Source organism: Melitaea cinxia, chromosome 13 (genome assembly GCF_905220565.1).
Source record: "Melitaea cinxia chromosome 13, ilMelCinx1.1, whole genome shotgun sequence".
NCBI lineage: Eukaryota > Metazoa > Arthropoda > Insecta > Lepidoptera > Nymphalidae > Melitaea > Melitaea cinxia.
This window is the reverse complement of record NC_059406.1, coordinates 15,198,326-15,216,158: the sequence shown is the minus strand read 5'-3', so window position 1 is coordinate 15,216,158 and position 17,833 is coordinate 15,198,326. Positions and strand designations below refer to the sequence as shown.

At 33.7% G+C, this 17,833-nt stretch overlaps 1 protein-coding gene across 1 annotated transcript; it reads right to left on the bottom strand.

Annotated features, from left to right (window-relative positions):
• Positions 1 to 12,973: 12,973 nt before the first annotated feature.
• LOC123658942 (alpha-(1,3)-fucosyltransferase C-like) lies at positions 12,974 to 16,482 on the bottom strand. Its single transcript, XM_045594233.1, has 2 exons — positions 15,671 to 16,482; positions 12,974 to 13,326 (listed from the first exon to the last, which is right to left on the bottom strand). Exons 1-2 carry the CDS (start codon positions 16,480 to 16,482, stop codon positions 13,056 to 13,058), a joined length of 1,083 nt encoding a protein of 360 aa, XP_045450189.1. The 3' UTR covers positions 12,974 to 13,055.
• Positions 16,483 to 17,833: the final 1,351 nt, after the last annotated feature.

The window sequence follows — 17,833 nt, the reverse complement described above, 5'->3', positions numbered from 1 at the left end:
CATTTACATAAGTTATTGTATACTACCGAAGACCACGGGAAGGGGCGACTAAGGGATAATACAGTTCCATTACCACCTTGCAACTTATAAGACTGACCGATGGCTAGATAACCATCAAACTACTGGCTTTGAAATACACACAGACACACGCACATTCATAAATTTTCGGATAAAAATTAAAATTTTGAAATCACGCGGGTTAAGGAAAATCTTCTAAGGTCACATATTATTAAAATGTTATTAAGGATTATTAATGAAATGTTTACGAGAATAATAGCTCGAGAAAGAAAAATATTGGAAGAAGTTGGAAGGGACCTATGGCCAACCAAGGACAAACGAACACGGTTTCGATAATTTAGTTAAGTAAGAAAAATAATTGTGTCTGAAATAAAAGGCTTATATTATTATTATTATTATTACATTAAAATGTTATTCAAAGAAATGTTTAGGTCTCTGGTATACTAGAAAATATTACGTAATTTTAAATTACAAACGTTAGTGTGGTTTAGAGTTTCAAAGGTAATTTCTTTCCTTCCGTACATTTATCATACAATCACGCACATTCGTACAGCTGCACAAATTCCGAAGTATGACACGGCGTTTGAAAATCGTGCGAAGTTTCCACTGCATTCAAGTTATTCGAACTTAATATTTTTTAACGAATATCAAAACAAACGAACGTGGAATTTTCGCGAAGTTTCTTTCACAATCGTGCGACAAGTTCCGCACAAGATTTCAAAAGGAAAAGTTGATCAGATATTTTCACACTTCGTGGAATTTATTTCCTAGTATTTGCTTTGATAGAGCGTAGTAACTTGTTCACGGTACACAAACTAATTAAACTCTTTAAACTTTTACAACGTGAATCTTCAGTTTTTTAAAACTATGCATAAAAATACATTAAATCAATAAAAAAAAAGCATTACACACACTACCATGTATTTGACGCACATACGCATATATAGTATATAAATAGAAAACAAAAGAATATATATAATATACTCTTTTGTTTTATGTTCAAACTTATAATTAAAACAATTATGGTCGAATTTCGACCACTGGTCACGTGGCGCCTACTAGTCAAAGGTGTTATAGCTTATTATGTATTTACATAGTTTCAATTTAACTTTTTATTTTAACATTTGTTTTCTCAGACAGAATATTAAAAACAAATAGAGCGTTATTTGTACGAAAATATAAAATTTAGATTTTGCTTATATTTGTTTTTCAGAACCTTAACTCTTCGGCTACATCCAAATAAATAATCTGTTTGTATATTCATATTTGATTGGCAAAACATTCTGGATTAAATCGTAATTTCTTATCCGATTTCAAAGACATGCTTTAGTAATATCCACCTTTGCCATCAACTTACTTAAAGTTTACGTAATTTTCTGTATATTATTTTTTTGTGCAATAAAGTATATAATAATAATAATAATAATAATAATAATAATAATAATAATAATAATATATGTTTTTAAGAACTAAGCCCTTCTAAATGTTCGAAGACATTAAATAAAAATATATGGGTACGTATTTGAGCTTAACGAAATTGGTTCTTGATTATTTATTTATTTTTGTAATCTCTACTAATATTATAAATGAGATGAGAATATATGTTTGTTTGTTACGCTTCCACGCGAAAATTTACTTAACCGATCATCGTGAAGCTTTGTACACATATTCTTGGAGGTATTAGAAGTAACATAGGATACTTTTTTTATAATAATTCGATGGTTTTTAATATAAATTCAATGCGAGATAAACCGCGGGTCAAAGCTAGTATTGTATAAACGTTAATTTAAATATTGATAACGTTATAAAATGACGTTTTTATCAAATAATAACGAGTGTTTCTTAAGCGTTTAGTTTTTGATTAACAAAAACAAAATTGTTGTTGCCAGGGTAAAACCAATCCTTGCCATTTATTTTTAAAGACATATTCTATTTTACTCACTTTTGACTCATGGTGAACCCCGGGATTTATTGATAAAAAAAATAGTATTACTAATTACTTAAGTTAACTTCAACGCTACGTAACTTGGAAACAACCGACCGTGTGTTTTTCTAAACGTAAGTATATTAAATATTATATTATCATAATTTACTAAACTAGGCACGAAAATGTTAATTTGAAGTTAGCCTTTTCAGTAGCATTACACCCAACCTCGTCCCACCGCACCTTGCAATTAATAAAAAAAATTGGCAGTTACAGAGACAGAAATAAAAACTTATTATCTTAAAAATATTAGTATATTTATTTAGTACTCACTATTGTACTGCACAATAATTTTACAATTAAACAATTCCAATAATAATCAAACAAAAACACTATTTCAACAATGCACAGTACATATTATACACTTTAAAATTTTTTCGCTAAATCCTACACGAATGTTGCACAATACGTCTGCTATATAGCTACATATATATACTGCTATAAGCATGTCGGTAACAGGAACGCACGAAATTCCACCCAACAAAAAGCGTCTAAACTCTAATAAGCATGTCGGTGACGCGAACCGATAACATTTTCTCCTACCAAAAAGAAGTTCTCACTTTAAAAATGTAGATTCGTTGACAACAAGTAACCACTGTTCTCATTATTAATACGACTACAACGATCGCGCCATAACTACGCAACCATCGCAAAATAAATAATAAATTTTACTTTTTAACTGAGGAGCACAGCAGGAATTTCCTGCTCAAAATATGGAGCAGCCCGACTGGGGTAGTACCTCGACCTTACAGAAGATCACAGCAAAATAATACTGTTTCCAAGCAGTATTGTGTTCCTGTTGGTGAGTAGGGTGACCAGAGCTCCTGGGGGGATTGGGGATTGGGTCGGCAACGCGCTTGCGATGCTTCTGGTGTTGCAGGCGTCTATAAGCTACGGTAATCGCTTACCATCAGGTGAGCCGTAGGCTTGTTTGCCGACCTAGTGACATAAAAAAAAAAATAAAAAAAAAAAAAAAAAACTTGTAGTCCCATCGACATTGTCGGAATTCAATGATAAATAAATTGTACGCAATGAATTGGTTATGAAAGTTACCTTTTATTATAGAAGTATTCAAATTCGTCTTGAATAAATAAACCGAATAATAACACAGTTCGATACGAAATTTGTTCAAATACTCTTACTGTTTGAGAACCGAGTCGAAGTTTGGAAGCATAATATACATTCGAAGAGCATTATTTAAGCTGTTAACCTCATTTATTTACTAACCATATTATTATTGAACTAATTCAATTATTACATGCCAACGAAACCTATCGTGTCCTTATAACTAACGAACCTTTATGCGTAGACTATTGATATATAACGTAGACTATTGATATAGAACAGAAGAGTCATCAATGTTTCGTATTATAAACATATAAAACAGATTCTACGTAAATATACAAAAACCATCGTCCCTAAGGGTAATGTTTGTATTCTAGGTACACTGACTGATATAGCTACATTTTATTCGATTAATATACGTAACAATGGGAATCGAACCAACAACCTCTGGAGCAGAGAGCTGAATCACTACAATTTTTTTTTTTTTTTTCGAATTGTAGAGTGCTGTTGGCCCTAGCGGCCTTTACAGCGTCACCGGTGTGAGGGGCCGGGTACTAAAGACACGGGCCGCGAAGGAAGAAGGGGAGCCCTCTGGGAGGGCTCGGGGGGAAAACGCACGGCCTAAGGGTGTCTCCTAGCGAGATCGCACCTCGGCTTAGAGCGTCGTCGGAGTGGGAATCACTACAAACTGCGCCAACGTGTTATATAGTAATGGTCTGTAATGTGTCTCAAAATGTCTTTCAAATTAGTTTCTTGGCTGGAAACAAATAAAAATGTATGCTTAACACACATGTCCACTTGTTCTTGTAAATAACACGATTATATGCAACCTAATGGTTGCATATAAATGCAACAGCAGACAAATACAACTACTTTTTTTTCTGCATTTTTTTTTTTGTTTTTTTAATTAATTAATAAAAACAACTCTGTGGTGTCAAGGAAAAAGAGATATGTAAATTTATATTTGGCAATAAATAAAACTGTAGACTGAAATCATTGCACCTATCGATTCAAAATATTAATACGTCTCATGGCAAAAAGGCACTAAGTCACTGATATATTAAACATTAAATTAATAAGGATTTTCTAACAAATAACAAGAATCGATTTCTTATTTAATTGTCCATTGTGAAGAGTTCAAATATATGTACTTATATTTCTTTTTCTTTAACACCACAGAAATATAATTTTAATCCGTAAATTGATCATTCAAAAGTACGTCTGAAGCCTATTTGAACAAAGTAATTTTTGACATGTTATATCAATCAATACGACGGCGCGTTGGCGCAACCGTCACAGCACTGGTTTGTGGATGTTGCGCTGGCGGTCACGGGTTCGACTCCGCACATGACAAACAATTGTATTGGCCATGCAGATGTTTGCCGTGGTCTGGGTGTTTGTGCAGTCCTTGTGGGTCTCCCCACCGTGCCTCGGAGAGCACGTTAAGCCGTCGGTCTCGGTTGCTATCATGTACACCTGATAGCGATCGTTACTCATAGTAGGGAATATATCCGCCAACCCGCATTTGAGCAGCGTAGTGGGTTAAGCTCTGATTCTTCTCCTACATGGAGAAAGAGGCCTATGTCCAGCATTGGAATATTAGAGGCTGAAGTAATATAATTGCAAAATTCACACACCATACATACGAGTGCACAAGAAATATTTCTTTCAAGATACAATATTGCTTACGTTACGAGTTGCAATCAATCATAATCCACAGGAAATTCATTGAAGCGAAAATTGGAGGGTTGCATGTGCGCCATATTGATTGCTTATACAACAAACAAAGAAATCATAAATATTGCACAAAAGCGATTGAAATTAGTAAGTAGATAGTTATTGTTTTATACTACATAGGTGGCAAACGAGTGTACAGTCCACTTGATGGTAAGCAGATAACGTAGCCTATAGACGCCTGTATATCACCAGGAGCATTGCAAACTGGTTACTGACCTAACCTCTTACCCTGCTCAGGAGCTCTGGCTACGTTTTTCACCATAAATTATTAATATTTTAAAGATGTTTGATAAAATTTTATGATAAATGTATTTTGAAGCCCGTAATGGGGTCTCCATCAAGCATTCGTAGCATAGCTCTAAAATGCGAAAGACTCCTGCAGCCGAACTGGCTCCACACGTATCGACTCGTCGTTCCTGTGGGCCTAGCCAGTGAGGGTGTCGTAGAGCTTAGGCAACTCTGTGTTTTCTTGAAGAGTGTCCGAGGCGACACAGTGTTTGTCTGACACTGTCTAAATCGTCAGCAATAGACGGACTAAGGCCAATGAATGAATGAATGGAATGAGTGAATTATCTATACAAATAAATAAAATTGGAGTGTCTATTTGTAATATTAAAATTGGAGATGGGTCAGCAACGATAACTTGCAAACTTGCGATGTTTCGGATATATTTAGAAGACGTCTATAAGCTACGGTAATCTCTTACCATCGGGTACGCTTGTTAGCCGACCTAGTTGTATAAAAAAAAAACTATACATGAACGTTCTAGAAGGCTGCACGTGTCATCTGAGATATACTACTATGACATATGTACATTACAAAAATTGGTTTTCTATTCCTATCGGTTCTAATAAAATTCAAATTGAATGCACACAAGGCTTCTAACATTTTTGTTTGATTTCCATGAGCTTGTTAAATTTTTCTTTACTCAAGGCTTCAAAAAGCTTTTGAATAATCATTTTACTAATTGCAGTTAATTACTTAGTAATCAATATTATATATTGCTTAACAACCACTCTGGTGCAGTGGAGCGTGTAGTCGCCAAGAACATCGACAGTTTGCAGATTCGTTTTCCGCTCATTTCTGTCCTTGTGGGACCCACGACCGTTACTTACAGTAGGGAACATGTCCGCCAAGCCGCAGTGGAGCAGCGTGGTGGATTTAGCTTCATTTTTTCTTCTACATGGAGATGAGGCATTTACACAACAGCCTGTAACATCCCATTACAGGTTAAATCTTAATGTATTTTCTCAGGATTTTTTTTTTTCAGAAATAATAATATTCCTAAACCGTACGGTAAAGTATAATATACGTTTTTTTTAAACATATACAGACACTCACACTCGTGTGCATGTAACACATACTTACATTACATTAACGTAACATTATACACTCACACATATACATTTATATAATTATTCCATCCACGTATCCAGTATCCATTTGCACGTATATATTTATACCAATATATTTAGGTGTAGTTCAACTGCAGTGAACTGTAATGGACTTGTATTTTTTTTTTTATCCTACGCCTCCGAGTTTTATGTTTCGGAGTCCTTATTTACAATAGGTATAGTTTTACGTCTAGGTCTCTTTTAACATACTTCTCGCTTTTAATCCATTGCACTGTCATTCCGCATTCCAGTTTCTTCTTTTATCCATCCGCATTCATTCATTGTGGGGTATTTCCCCTCATCAAATTAAATTATCATTTCTATTTAGTTCTTATTCTATTTCAATTTTGTATAAAAAAATTAAACTTTAAATTTAGTTCTCTTTTACTATACATCACGCTTTTAGTCCGTTACACTATCATTCCGCATACCAATTTCGTCTTTCATCCATTCACATTCATTTATTTTGGGTTATTACCCACAAATGCAAAAAGCAAGCCTATTTACAGTGTGTAGCGCTGAGCTAAGTGGAGCGGGGAGGGAGCTAATATTATTATATTTTATTTTAATTGGACTTGTATTAGAAATGTTGAAGTTTAAACCATCACTCCTCAGTTTGGTGGCGTAATTTTTTGTTAGAAGTTTATTTATTCTTTATCGCCTCACCCGATTAATTTTGTACCGGTATATTTTTCCTCAATTTATCAATTTAAAATTTTCTTTTGAACAAACTTCTAATCAACTGGCCAATTGTCCTGGCAATAACGGAAACATTTTTTTTAACAAATTTTGAGGAGTCGCTTGGAAGCTATATACGTAGGTACACATTTCAGAGATTCATTTGTATTTATAAAGGCTATACATAAAATTTAAAACATTCCATGTAACATACAGTAAAATATAATAGCGGTCTTACTTCTAAAATAGGAATTTGGAATGTAATGAAATATTAGCTAGCGATCCCGATGATTAAAACAAAAGATCATGAAGAAGGACGCAGCAGAAAATATCTTGACTAAAAACTAAAGTATTGTATCACGTCATAAATATAAACAAATCAATTAACTTGATTGGTATAGTGCTTTAAGTCTAGAATAGTCTGACTAAGAAAGTACTTCAAACTTACAGAAAGTCACATTAAAATATCTTTATGGAATTATCGTAGATAGAAAATCAGACAAGTGAAATTGTAAAGGCGTATGAGATTCTTTTTTTTTTTGATATTTTGAATGCATTAATCTAATTTACACAGGCCGAAGGCAGGCAGCAGCGACTTCGGTGCGACAAAGCCAGCCCTGCGGTCACCAACCCGCCTACCCAGCAGCGTGGTGACTATGGGCATTTTGGCGCGAACTTGTGGAGACCTATGCCCAGCAGTGGACTGTATTAGAATGAATCGAAACTAATTTATATAAATTTATTATAACGGATAAAAGTTTCAAAATTTAGTCATAAGTATTTCCATACTGAAAAGAAATCTAATTAATTTGCAAATACAGACCAATCTAAATATACGTAGTCTGTAACTAATATATTTTCTTTCTTAGTTTCTGTAAGTTACGCACTTATAATAATATCTCTGTTATTTTAGAATCAAATTTTATTTATCTATAGAAATTGTTATTGTGGAAAAACTAATATAATGGTAATAAAAATTAGAAATCTGGAAAAAAATATGTTCAACAAACAATGTGAAATATTTTTATCTTTATTTTTATCTTTAGAAACGTATAAAAATGTTTCAGCATTTATTAATACGAGTATTCGGTTTAAGCACGAAACATAAATAAAAACTTAAATAAGTAAACCATTTGCTTATCAATTTATTTAAACTGTACTCAATATTGATTCCCTGCTAACTTGTGTTTACGTGAAGGATTAGTAGAAGAGAGAGTTAAAATAATTTGCTGCCGGTATGGATGAAGTCTTTTTTAATGATGAACCGTCTCGAACGACGTGTAACAGAGCAATATAAAATATAAAATAAAAAAAAATGACGGTAAACTTAAAACTGACAAGCGCATACACAATTACAAGATTGAGAGTAATTGCTTCTCAAAATTGATAGGCGCTCCAACATTATGTAAATGAGGATTGTTTTAATGGTTATTTTTCGTTTAGCATTTTGGGCGTATTTAGACTTTGTATTTCCTTTTTAATCTCCGGTGAAATTTTTTATTAATTTCTGAGCTACATATATTCATAAGTATACAGAACATTTAATTTGGGATATTAGACCCTCCGTTATGTATTTTTTATTTAGAAGAAAATAAGTTTGTAAAATTGAATAATAGTACATTTTTTTCCAAAATTATTTAAGACGGGAGTTATTATTAGTAGTAGTTAGTATTAGTTATTTAGGATATTTACCATGTTTTTCATTTTCATTTTGCGGAGCTCGATATTATAATATCCCGTTTTAAATGATTTTAGTCATAAAAATAACTATGTTATTTTTAGACCCTGTTATTTTTTAACTAAATATGTTATTTTTATTATTAAAGTTATTGGGTTAGAACTTTGACACAACAAAATTGCCAGTTTTTGATACATATTATGATTTTTATAGACGTTAAATAACTTGAGAGCATGGAAACCAACCTGGGAGCACATATTAACTCTTGTGTCTCATATTTTGTTTTCGTCATTATCAAAGTTAGCTAAAAATATATAGTAATGATCTGTCGAAGTTACCCCGATTGACTGTATTTAATGTGCATTATTCGTATGCTACGGGTATAGCTAGTAATAAATAGTTTTATTTTAGCCAAACATTTTACAAACTTCTTCAGCATATCAGGAACATGTGCATCACAGCTAACATGTATTTACATATCAGATATAGACAATACAATTAAAATACATTTATTAAATTAGCATTTATTATGGGAATATAATATATGTCAGTACTGTGACGAGACGTTGGCGCAGTGTCACAGACAGTACTGACTGTTGCGCTGGTGGTCCCGGGTTCGATCCCCGCTCACGACAGATATTTGTATTGGCCACATAGATGTTTGTCATGGTCTGGGTATGTGGGCGGTCCTTGTGGATCTCTCCACCGTGCCTCGGAGAGCACGTTAAGCCGTCGGTCCCGGTTGTTATCATGTACACCTGATAGCGATCGCTACTCATAGCAGGGAATACATCCGCCAACCCGCATTCCGTTTTCGATCGTTTTGAAAACGACCCGTTTTTTAAATGAAGGAACTGAACTTAAAGACATTCTACTATTTCGAAACAGTTATGAACTATATTGAACGGTTCGTAACCAAAACGACTGGATTTTTTTTTGCTTAATATTGAAAGCGGATTAAAAATAGTTTTATATACTGGACCTCGAAACGTTATACCTTTAATCAACGAACTTCAAATTTAAGCGTACTTATAAAAACACTTAAGTCTAGACGTGCAAAATATTTTTTGTCAAAATAAGAAATTCAAAGAACGTTTAGTATTTTCTTTACATAAGTAAGTTTAGTAAATTTGCTGGATAATAAATACGTTTTAAAATTTAGTGTTGTCTTAATCGTATTGAGAGGTATTTTAATTTTAAACATCTTAAGATTTCGATGACGCCTCGTTAAAATTATATTTGGCTTTCATTATTTACTATCAAGTTTTATTACTTTAAATTTATATAAAATTTCTGCTTCTCTTGCCTAATTAACCAAATGCCAAATAAATATTGAATTTTAATGGTCAAAACATAAATCAATAATCTTAAACTAAGATTTAGTAAACAATGTTATTGACCATTTTATGTTATCACAAAATTACATCAATTGATGATATTCTTGTACGTGCGAGGACGAAATACAATATGAGTTTATTTTAGCAAAAATTAGTAACAGACAGACATGCTTATAGCAATTTAAAAAAAAAATGTTTTTACGCTTCAGGCTATAATATCCCACTGCTGGGCGTAGTCTATAGTAAATACAAAAATAAACTTAAAACTAAATGTACCGTCTTTTAAGGTGCTACAGCATGCATAATAATAATATAGAAGTAGAAATTGACAATAACTCAATTCGCTTCAACCTGTAATACCCCACTACTGGGCATAGGCCTCTTTCCCCATGTAGGAGATGGATCAGAGCTTAATCCACCACGCTGTTCCAATGCGGGTTGGCGGATATATTCCCTGCTACGAGTAACGACCGCTATCAGGTGTACATGATAACAACCGGGACCGACGGCTTAACGTGCTCTCCGATGCACGGTGGGGAGACCCACAAGGACTGCACAAACATCCAGACCACGGCAAACACTTGTATGGCCAATACAAATGTTTGTCATGTCCGGGGATCGAACCCACAACCGCCAACGCAACAGTTACAATCCATGGCTGTAACTGTTGCGCCAACGCGGCGTTATTTATCTAATATATAAAATTCTCGTGTCGCGCTGTTTGTAGTTAAACACCTCCGAAACGGCTTGACCGATTCTCATAAAATTATATGTGCATATTGGGTAGGTCTGAGAATCGAATAACATCTATTTTTTATCCCCCTAAATGTTTTGACAAATTATTTATTTTTTATTTTATTATTATTTGGCGTTGAAAAATACATAAAACCCTAAATTTTCACCCTTCTAGCACCAATCCCTATTTTTAAATAGCGTTTAGCGGCAAGACAACGTTTGCCCAGTCAGCTGGTATATATATATATTTCATCTATATCATCATGAATTATATGAATTTATGATATATATATATATATATATATATATATATATATATATATATATAGATTACGATGCATTGTTTGGACACCTTCTTACCTATCCTGTCTTTGAATAAGAGATTCTTTAGTACAATCATAATATTAACAATCACTGAAATTGTCCAACTCTATAAATAACAACACAATTCAACTTAACAACACAACTATGATCGATAAAACTTATGACTAATATTGTCTTCAGAATACTTAATGAATTGTTGGATATCACACGTGACAAAGTGTGGCGACATATAGCAATAACACAGCGTAAAAAGAACATACAATCGATAATATTCATCCTTCCTTTCCTCAAACAACCTCTTAAATCCTTTCCAATCTGGCTTTCGGAGGGGCCATAGCACGGTTACTGCTCTTGTCAAAATTTCCGACGACATTAGACATGCTATGGATAACCGAAGTCTTACAGTGTTGGCATTACTTGACTTCAGTAATGCCTTCAACACTGTGGATTTCGATATTTTGCTTTCTGTCTTGCGTTTCTTTAATATATCTCCACCGGTTATTGGTTTCACAGTTACTTGTATGGGCGCCGGCAACGGTTGCGAGTTCAAAATACTTTCTCTGACTGGGCTAACGTCGTTGCCGGCGTACCGCAAGGTGGCGTGTTGTCTCCTCTCTTATTTTCTTTATTTATTAATTCAATCAGCAAAAACATTTCTTCTCTCTACCACCTGTATGCGGACGATCTTCAAATTTATACCCATTCTAAGCTGACTGACTTACCCTCAGGTATCAATAAACTCAATAATGACTTAAATAACATTTACAAATGGAGCAACTCGTTCGGGTTAAAAGTCAATCCTTCAAAGTCCCAGGTCATTATTGTGGGTAGTCCAAAGTTGATTAGTTGTATAGACTGGTCACTTATACCACCTGTAGTATTTAACAATACAACTCTGAACTACAGCAAGAATGTTAAGAATTTGGGAGTAACTCTAGATCAGTTTCTCTCCTGGTCACCTCAATTAACTGAACTTAGTAGAAAGATATTTGCAGCCGTCGGGTCACTTCGTCGTCTTCAGTTCTTTCTTCCTTTGCCTACTAAAATTTCACTAGCCCAATCACTCCTTTTGCCGATTCTTGACTATGCAGATGCATGTTTCTTAGATCTTACAGAGGAGCAACTGAATAAGCATGAGCGACTCCAGAATCTTTGTATAAGGTTCGTATTTGGCCTTCGCAAATACGACCACGTCTCCGATTTCCGCAAGAAACTCAAGTGGCTCCCGATTCGTTTTCGCAGGAATACTTATGTACTTTCCCTACTTTACTGTGTACTTTTCAATCCTGATGCCCCTCAATATCTTAAAGAACGGTTTACGTATCTTTGCAATTCCCATGAACGTTCCCTTAGATCTGATTCCAATTTACTTCTAAAAGTTCCTTCCCATAAATCCTCCTTCTATTCTAATTCCTTCACTGCTAAAGCTGTCCGTGTTTGGAATTCTCTTCCGCTTTCAATAAGACGTGCTTCTACTCCAGCCTGTTTTAAGCAACGTCTAAAGAAGTACTATATGTCCCTTAACATACAATAATATTCAGAATTTTAACATGCATAATTTATATTATCAATATATATTTTACAAATATACACGTATATTAATACTATTTTGATTATTTATGTATATTTGTACTTGTATGTGTATGTGTATGAATTAAGGAATCTATTATACACTATTTTTTTTTATTCATCCTTAAGAATATTGTACACTTCCTATCCGTCACTACTAACTCATGTCCTGTGCCCAAAGGTTATCTGGAAGAAATCGCTCTTCAGCGATAAGATCGCCTTTGTAGATCTTTTTTTTTTGTAATTACTACTGTTTGTTTATATTTTGGTGTACAATAAAGAATATATTATTATTATTATTATTTCTAAACACAGTCAACTATTGCCAATATTAACACACAATGATTATGCGACTGCTGCTATTCTAGGAAAACCTGTGTTACGGCACACAGTGCCAGCAGATTAATGTCAAGATTGGCAAATTTATATTAATAAATAAGTTAAAAAAATACAGTCGATTTGAGAACCGTCTATTTCGTTTTGAAGTATATTATTAACACGTAAATTTAAATTTGAAATACATTAAAATCCAACAGCTACATTTTGCAATTCTCTTTATAGCGAGCACCGTTCCACCAAGCTCTAAAATCATTCCAAATAGTAGTCTGTGATACTTTTTCCTCGTCATTTAGCATCTCACAGAGCGTACAAATATCTTTACTCGCTGTATCTTTGTACACGTAATGGTTTCTCCATCTGAAAAAATTGTGGTATAATGTTTGATTGTCGATGATTTTTTTCATCTGTAGAGCCAACTCCTTCGGTCCCAGCGCCATAGCGTCCAAGTAACTACCCGGTGGTAGAAATCTGAAATTAATAAGACATAATTAGAAATATATAACTATATCTTTTGACTGACAGCCCGTTGGCGCAGTTTGTAGTGACCCTGCTTTCTGCTCCGGGGGTTGTGGGTTCGATTCCAACCCTGCGTCTAGATGTAATATATATACTTATTTATATATGTATGTATGTACTAGCTGACCCATGCCCACTTCGTTGGGCGTTAATTATTATTATATTAACCAAATAACATACTTTAAAGAACAAATTTTATAGCACTTAAATAAATAATTTGTTGCTCCAACGCCATCTATCAAAAATCGAGAAAACGTCGTCGATAGATTAAAATAAGACTAAATTAATAACGTCGAAAGACTAATAAATTGTTTTCTAATAGCGATAGATGGCGCTAGTTTATTTACCATTTTGATATTATATTTTAATCTTTTTCTTATTTACTGAATTTTTTGTTCAATTACAATAAAATAAAGCCTATGTCACTCCTGAATAGTGTAGCTTTCTGTTAGTGAAAGAATTTTCATGATCGGATCAGTATTTGCGAAGATTACCCCCTACATACAAACAAAGTTATAAACTTTACCTCTTTATAATATTAGTACAGATTTATATGTATGGTTATCGAAAAAAAAAGTAGCTAGACCAGTCGGCTGTTACCTATAACACAAGCATTAAGTGCTTCCTCTAGGAACAGATGACCGTGTTGGAAATATTTATTTATTTATTATCTTTTGACTAGCCCGTCAGCGCAGTTTGTAGTCGTCCTGCTTTCTGCTTGAGGGTTGTGGGTTCAATTACCGCCCGAGTCTGGGTATTTCTTATATTTATTTCCCTTCAGACTGCAACATCCTACTACTGGTCATAAGTCTCTTTCCCCAAGTAGGGGAAGGATCAGAGCTTAATCCACCACACTACTCTTATTCGGATTGGCGGATTTATATATATTTACATATGTTTATTTCTATGTATATTTATCGAATAGTACCTTTTCAATTATTTACCTATCTCTAGTTTTGCCTACCCTGATAGATTTTTAACACAATTTGCATGGATTTTACGCCAAAATTCTATCTATGGTAAGCAAAAAAGCAAATAAATAGCTATAAGTTGTCTCCTTAGGAAACGATAATGTGTACCTACGTATATAAAAAAAAACGAGTGTGCTTTAGACCACACGATTGAAGTAAAACTTACGAAACGTAACTCTCCTTCTTTCTATCTTCATTAACTTATATGATCGCCTCGCTCGATCAAACTCTTCGATCACGAGACTAATTTTAATTACTAGTCAACAAAAACTCAGTGGTGATATATTTTTTATAACGTTAGATGACATGAATTCTATAAATCGTAATAATTATTTTTGATTTGCATGCACATTAGCATATATTTCAAGACAGCGCGTACGCTTTATATTGTACTTTTTTAATGTATTTGTGCTCTCATTGTGTTTGTTGTATGTCTGTAAGCAGTGTATGTGTCTCAAATAAATGTCTTTCTTTCTTTCTTTCTTACTAGCTTTTACCTACGGCTTTGCTCGATGTGAATTTTTTTTGTATAAAAGGTATCCTATCATACTTCTAATACCTCCAAAAATATATGTATAAAGTTTCGTAATGATCGGTTAAGTTTTCGCGTGAAAGCAAACAACAACAAACAAACTTACATTCACATTTATAATATTAGCATGGATGCTCTTTTTTCATATTTTAATGGATATCTCTTAAATTTAAATGCTCTTCAATCTTTGCATTTTCTGAGAACATACTGAGAACAACCAAAGTAATGTATATTTTTTACACCTTCGAAAAAACAAAAATTTAATGAACAAAAAGCCCATCGACTTTTTTAAGGAAGCTTATATTTTGACGTGAGTATTTTCAATTAAAAATTACGGTGCTTTTTCGATATTGAGGTCAAAATAAGTATACAATAAATATTTTAAATCAAAAAAAATTCAGAGTGTTTGGGGCATAAATAGGTAAGTTTACACCAAAATTGGTAAAAAAAATTTTTTTTTATAAAAGAAAAATAAAAAACCTAAAACTTGGTTTTTTGAATTTATCAAATGAATTTTGATGTTATGTGAAAAAAAATTCGATACAAAAGTTGTAAATCTTTTTAGTACCTACAAATTTGCGACGAAACGTTTTTCCATAGAACTTGTAGTTTAATCTGAAATCGAGATAAACCGTTTTTACCCTAAAACCCCCCTCCCTACCATTTCCCGGCCTCAAGTTGCCCGTAGTTCATTTTTATTGTATTCGCTTCCTTTTCCAATGAGTTTCGTCCTACAACAATTTTTTTCCCACTGGTCTGGACTTTTAAGTTAATATAAAATATTAATTTGTACCTGGAGTAGTTAGCACCACCGTAAACAACAGGAACGGCGTAATTTAGCAAAGCAGTTGTAAGCTTCTCTGTAACGTAATCTTCAGCGAAAGAGTTCTCCATAGAAAAATAAAAATAATAATCATTTTCAACCTTTTTGAAACATAAATCCGTTCTTGACCTTGGACACCTAAGTGTCCCACATTCACCGTACACATCGACCGACAATCCGAACTGATGTAATTCCGTCTGAACTTTCTTTACAAAGAGCTCTCTTTCGCTCTTACTGTTGCAGTTCGACACGAACCACGCCGCGGCTTTCGTTTTGCTCGACAGCTTTAGTTTCAACTCTTCACTGATCGGATTCATTTCTCTCTCCCACTTCACGTCAACTGCCGGACCTACCATACCACCATTCTGATTGTAAACTGTTATGTATCCCCAACGAAAGTCAGAGTCCACTTTATAAGTCCACGTCCAATTGAAAAATCCATCGTAGTGCTCATCACATACTGGATAATTATCTGACGACTCCATCGCTGCGAAAATGTATTTTTGTTTCCGTTTCCGAACATTCGGCATTTTGGACGGTTCAAGGTTTGTAACATCGCGCCCATTAAAAATAATCGCGTCAAATTCCGACTGATTAGGCAAGTAAGATTTGTCACCTGTTACGTAGCAGTTTCTAAATTTGCACTGATACTTCTCAAACACCGAATTCTCTTCTCCCATGTAATTAAAAGGTGTGCTAGATCTGCTCGTCCATTGTAATATGTATTTCATTTCGGCCATCGACACATGTGTATCCTTTCTCTCAGCCCGCATCGAATTCATTCTCGTATTATATTCAAATGCTAAGCATATAATAAACACAACGATTAGAATTAAAATAATTCGAGTAATAGATACGCGATACCGGTTTCCATGTAGCATCGTTTTTTGGTAGTATTTAAAGCAGAACTAATTTAAAACAATGCTACATTGCTTATCAGAAATTGTTAGTTACAATTCCTAAATTTTATTATCAATCGCTATGCGTGCCTCCGAAATGAATATGTATTTATTATATACTATGCAGCGAATTTTAAGCCAAAACTCGTTACGTTACCGTAATCTAGAAGGTAAACCAGTTTTATATTCCATTTGTCCAATCCTTTATATAAAAATTATCATAAATATGACATAAATAAATGATAATAAACACAAAACAATAACTGAACTACTTTTCTCCGGTACATTAAATACTAAAACTACGAGTATATGAACACGAACGTGACAACAACGAATGTGACAACAATTGCTTTAACAGGTGTTCACAAACGACACTTGTGATGAGCAATGAATAACGCACACAATTAACAGCACCCGTACTGAATGACTAGTATTAGCATATGCATATTTTTTAACCGACTTCAAAAAAGGAGGAGGTTTTTTTAATTCGACCGTATATATATATATATATATATATATAATAAGTCGTCGATTAAAATTTACTGAATATTTTTTTAAAAGAATTGAATTGAATATTTACATATTATCACGCTACGAGTACATAATATTATCACGCTACGCCCACAGGGAACGAGCAGTGAACCTTTATTTCTTCAACGCATTCTGTAACAACGTGTAATCTAATGACGCATATTTGAATATTTGAATGTTGTTTTTATTATGTTAATAACCATGCTATAAGCTAGCTTCACACTATAAAAATCACGCAATATAAGTAACTTGGGCCGATAAACATAATTAAATGAATATAAGTTGATCAAGACAATTTTAAAGCAGCGCCATCTATGAGATTTCAAAAACATCATCATCAATCCCTTTTTGGATATAAATAATTTAAATTTGATCATGTTGGCGAGATTAATAGTTGTTTTTAAAAGTCATAGATGGAGTTGTGCATTTTCTTCTTAAAAATTGTATGATTAATTCGTTTTAAATGAATGTTATTTTAAAAGGTATAATCGTAGGTATTTTTGGTGCTGTATAGCGTTCACGCAGACGACGTCGCGGGCAGCAGCTAGTGAAATATATATTACGTATGTTCGGAGATATCTTCGTTAATGAACAGCTTTTGAATTATTTTTTTGTTGGAAAGGAGATATCCTAAGGGTGGTAAAATGATTAGGAAACCAGGATCTGATGATGGCGTCCCATAGGAATCGAGGGGAATCTTCAA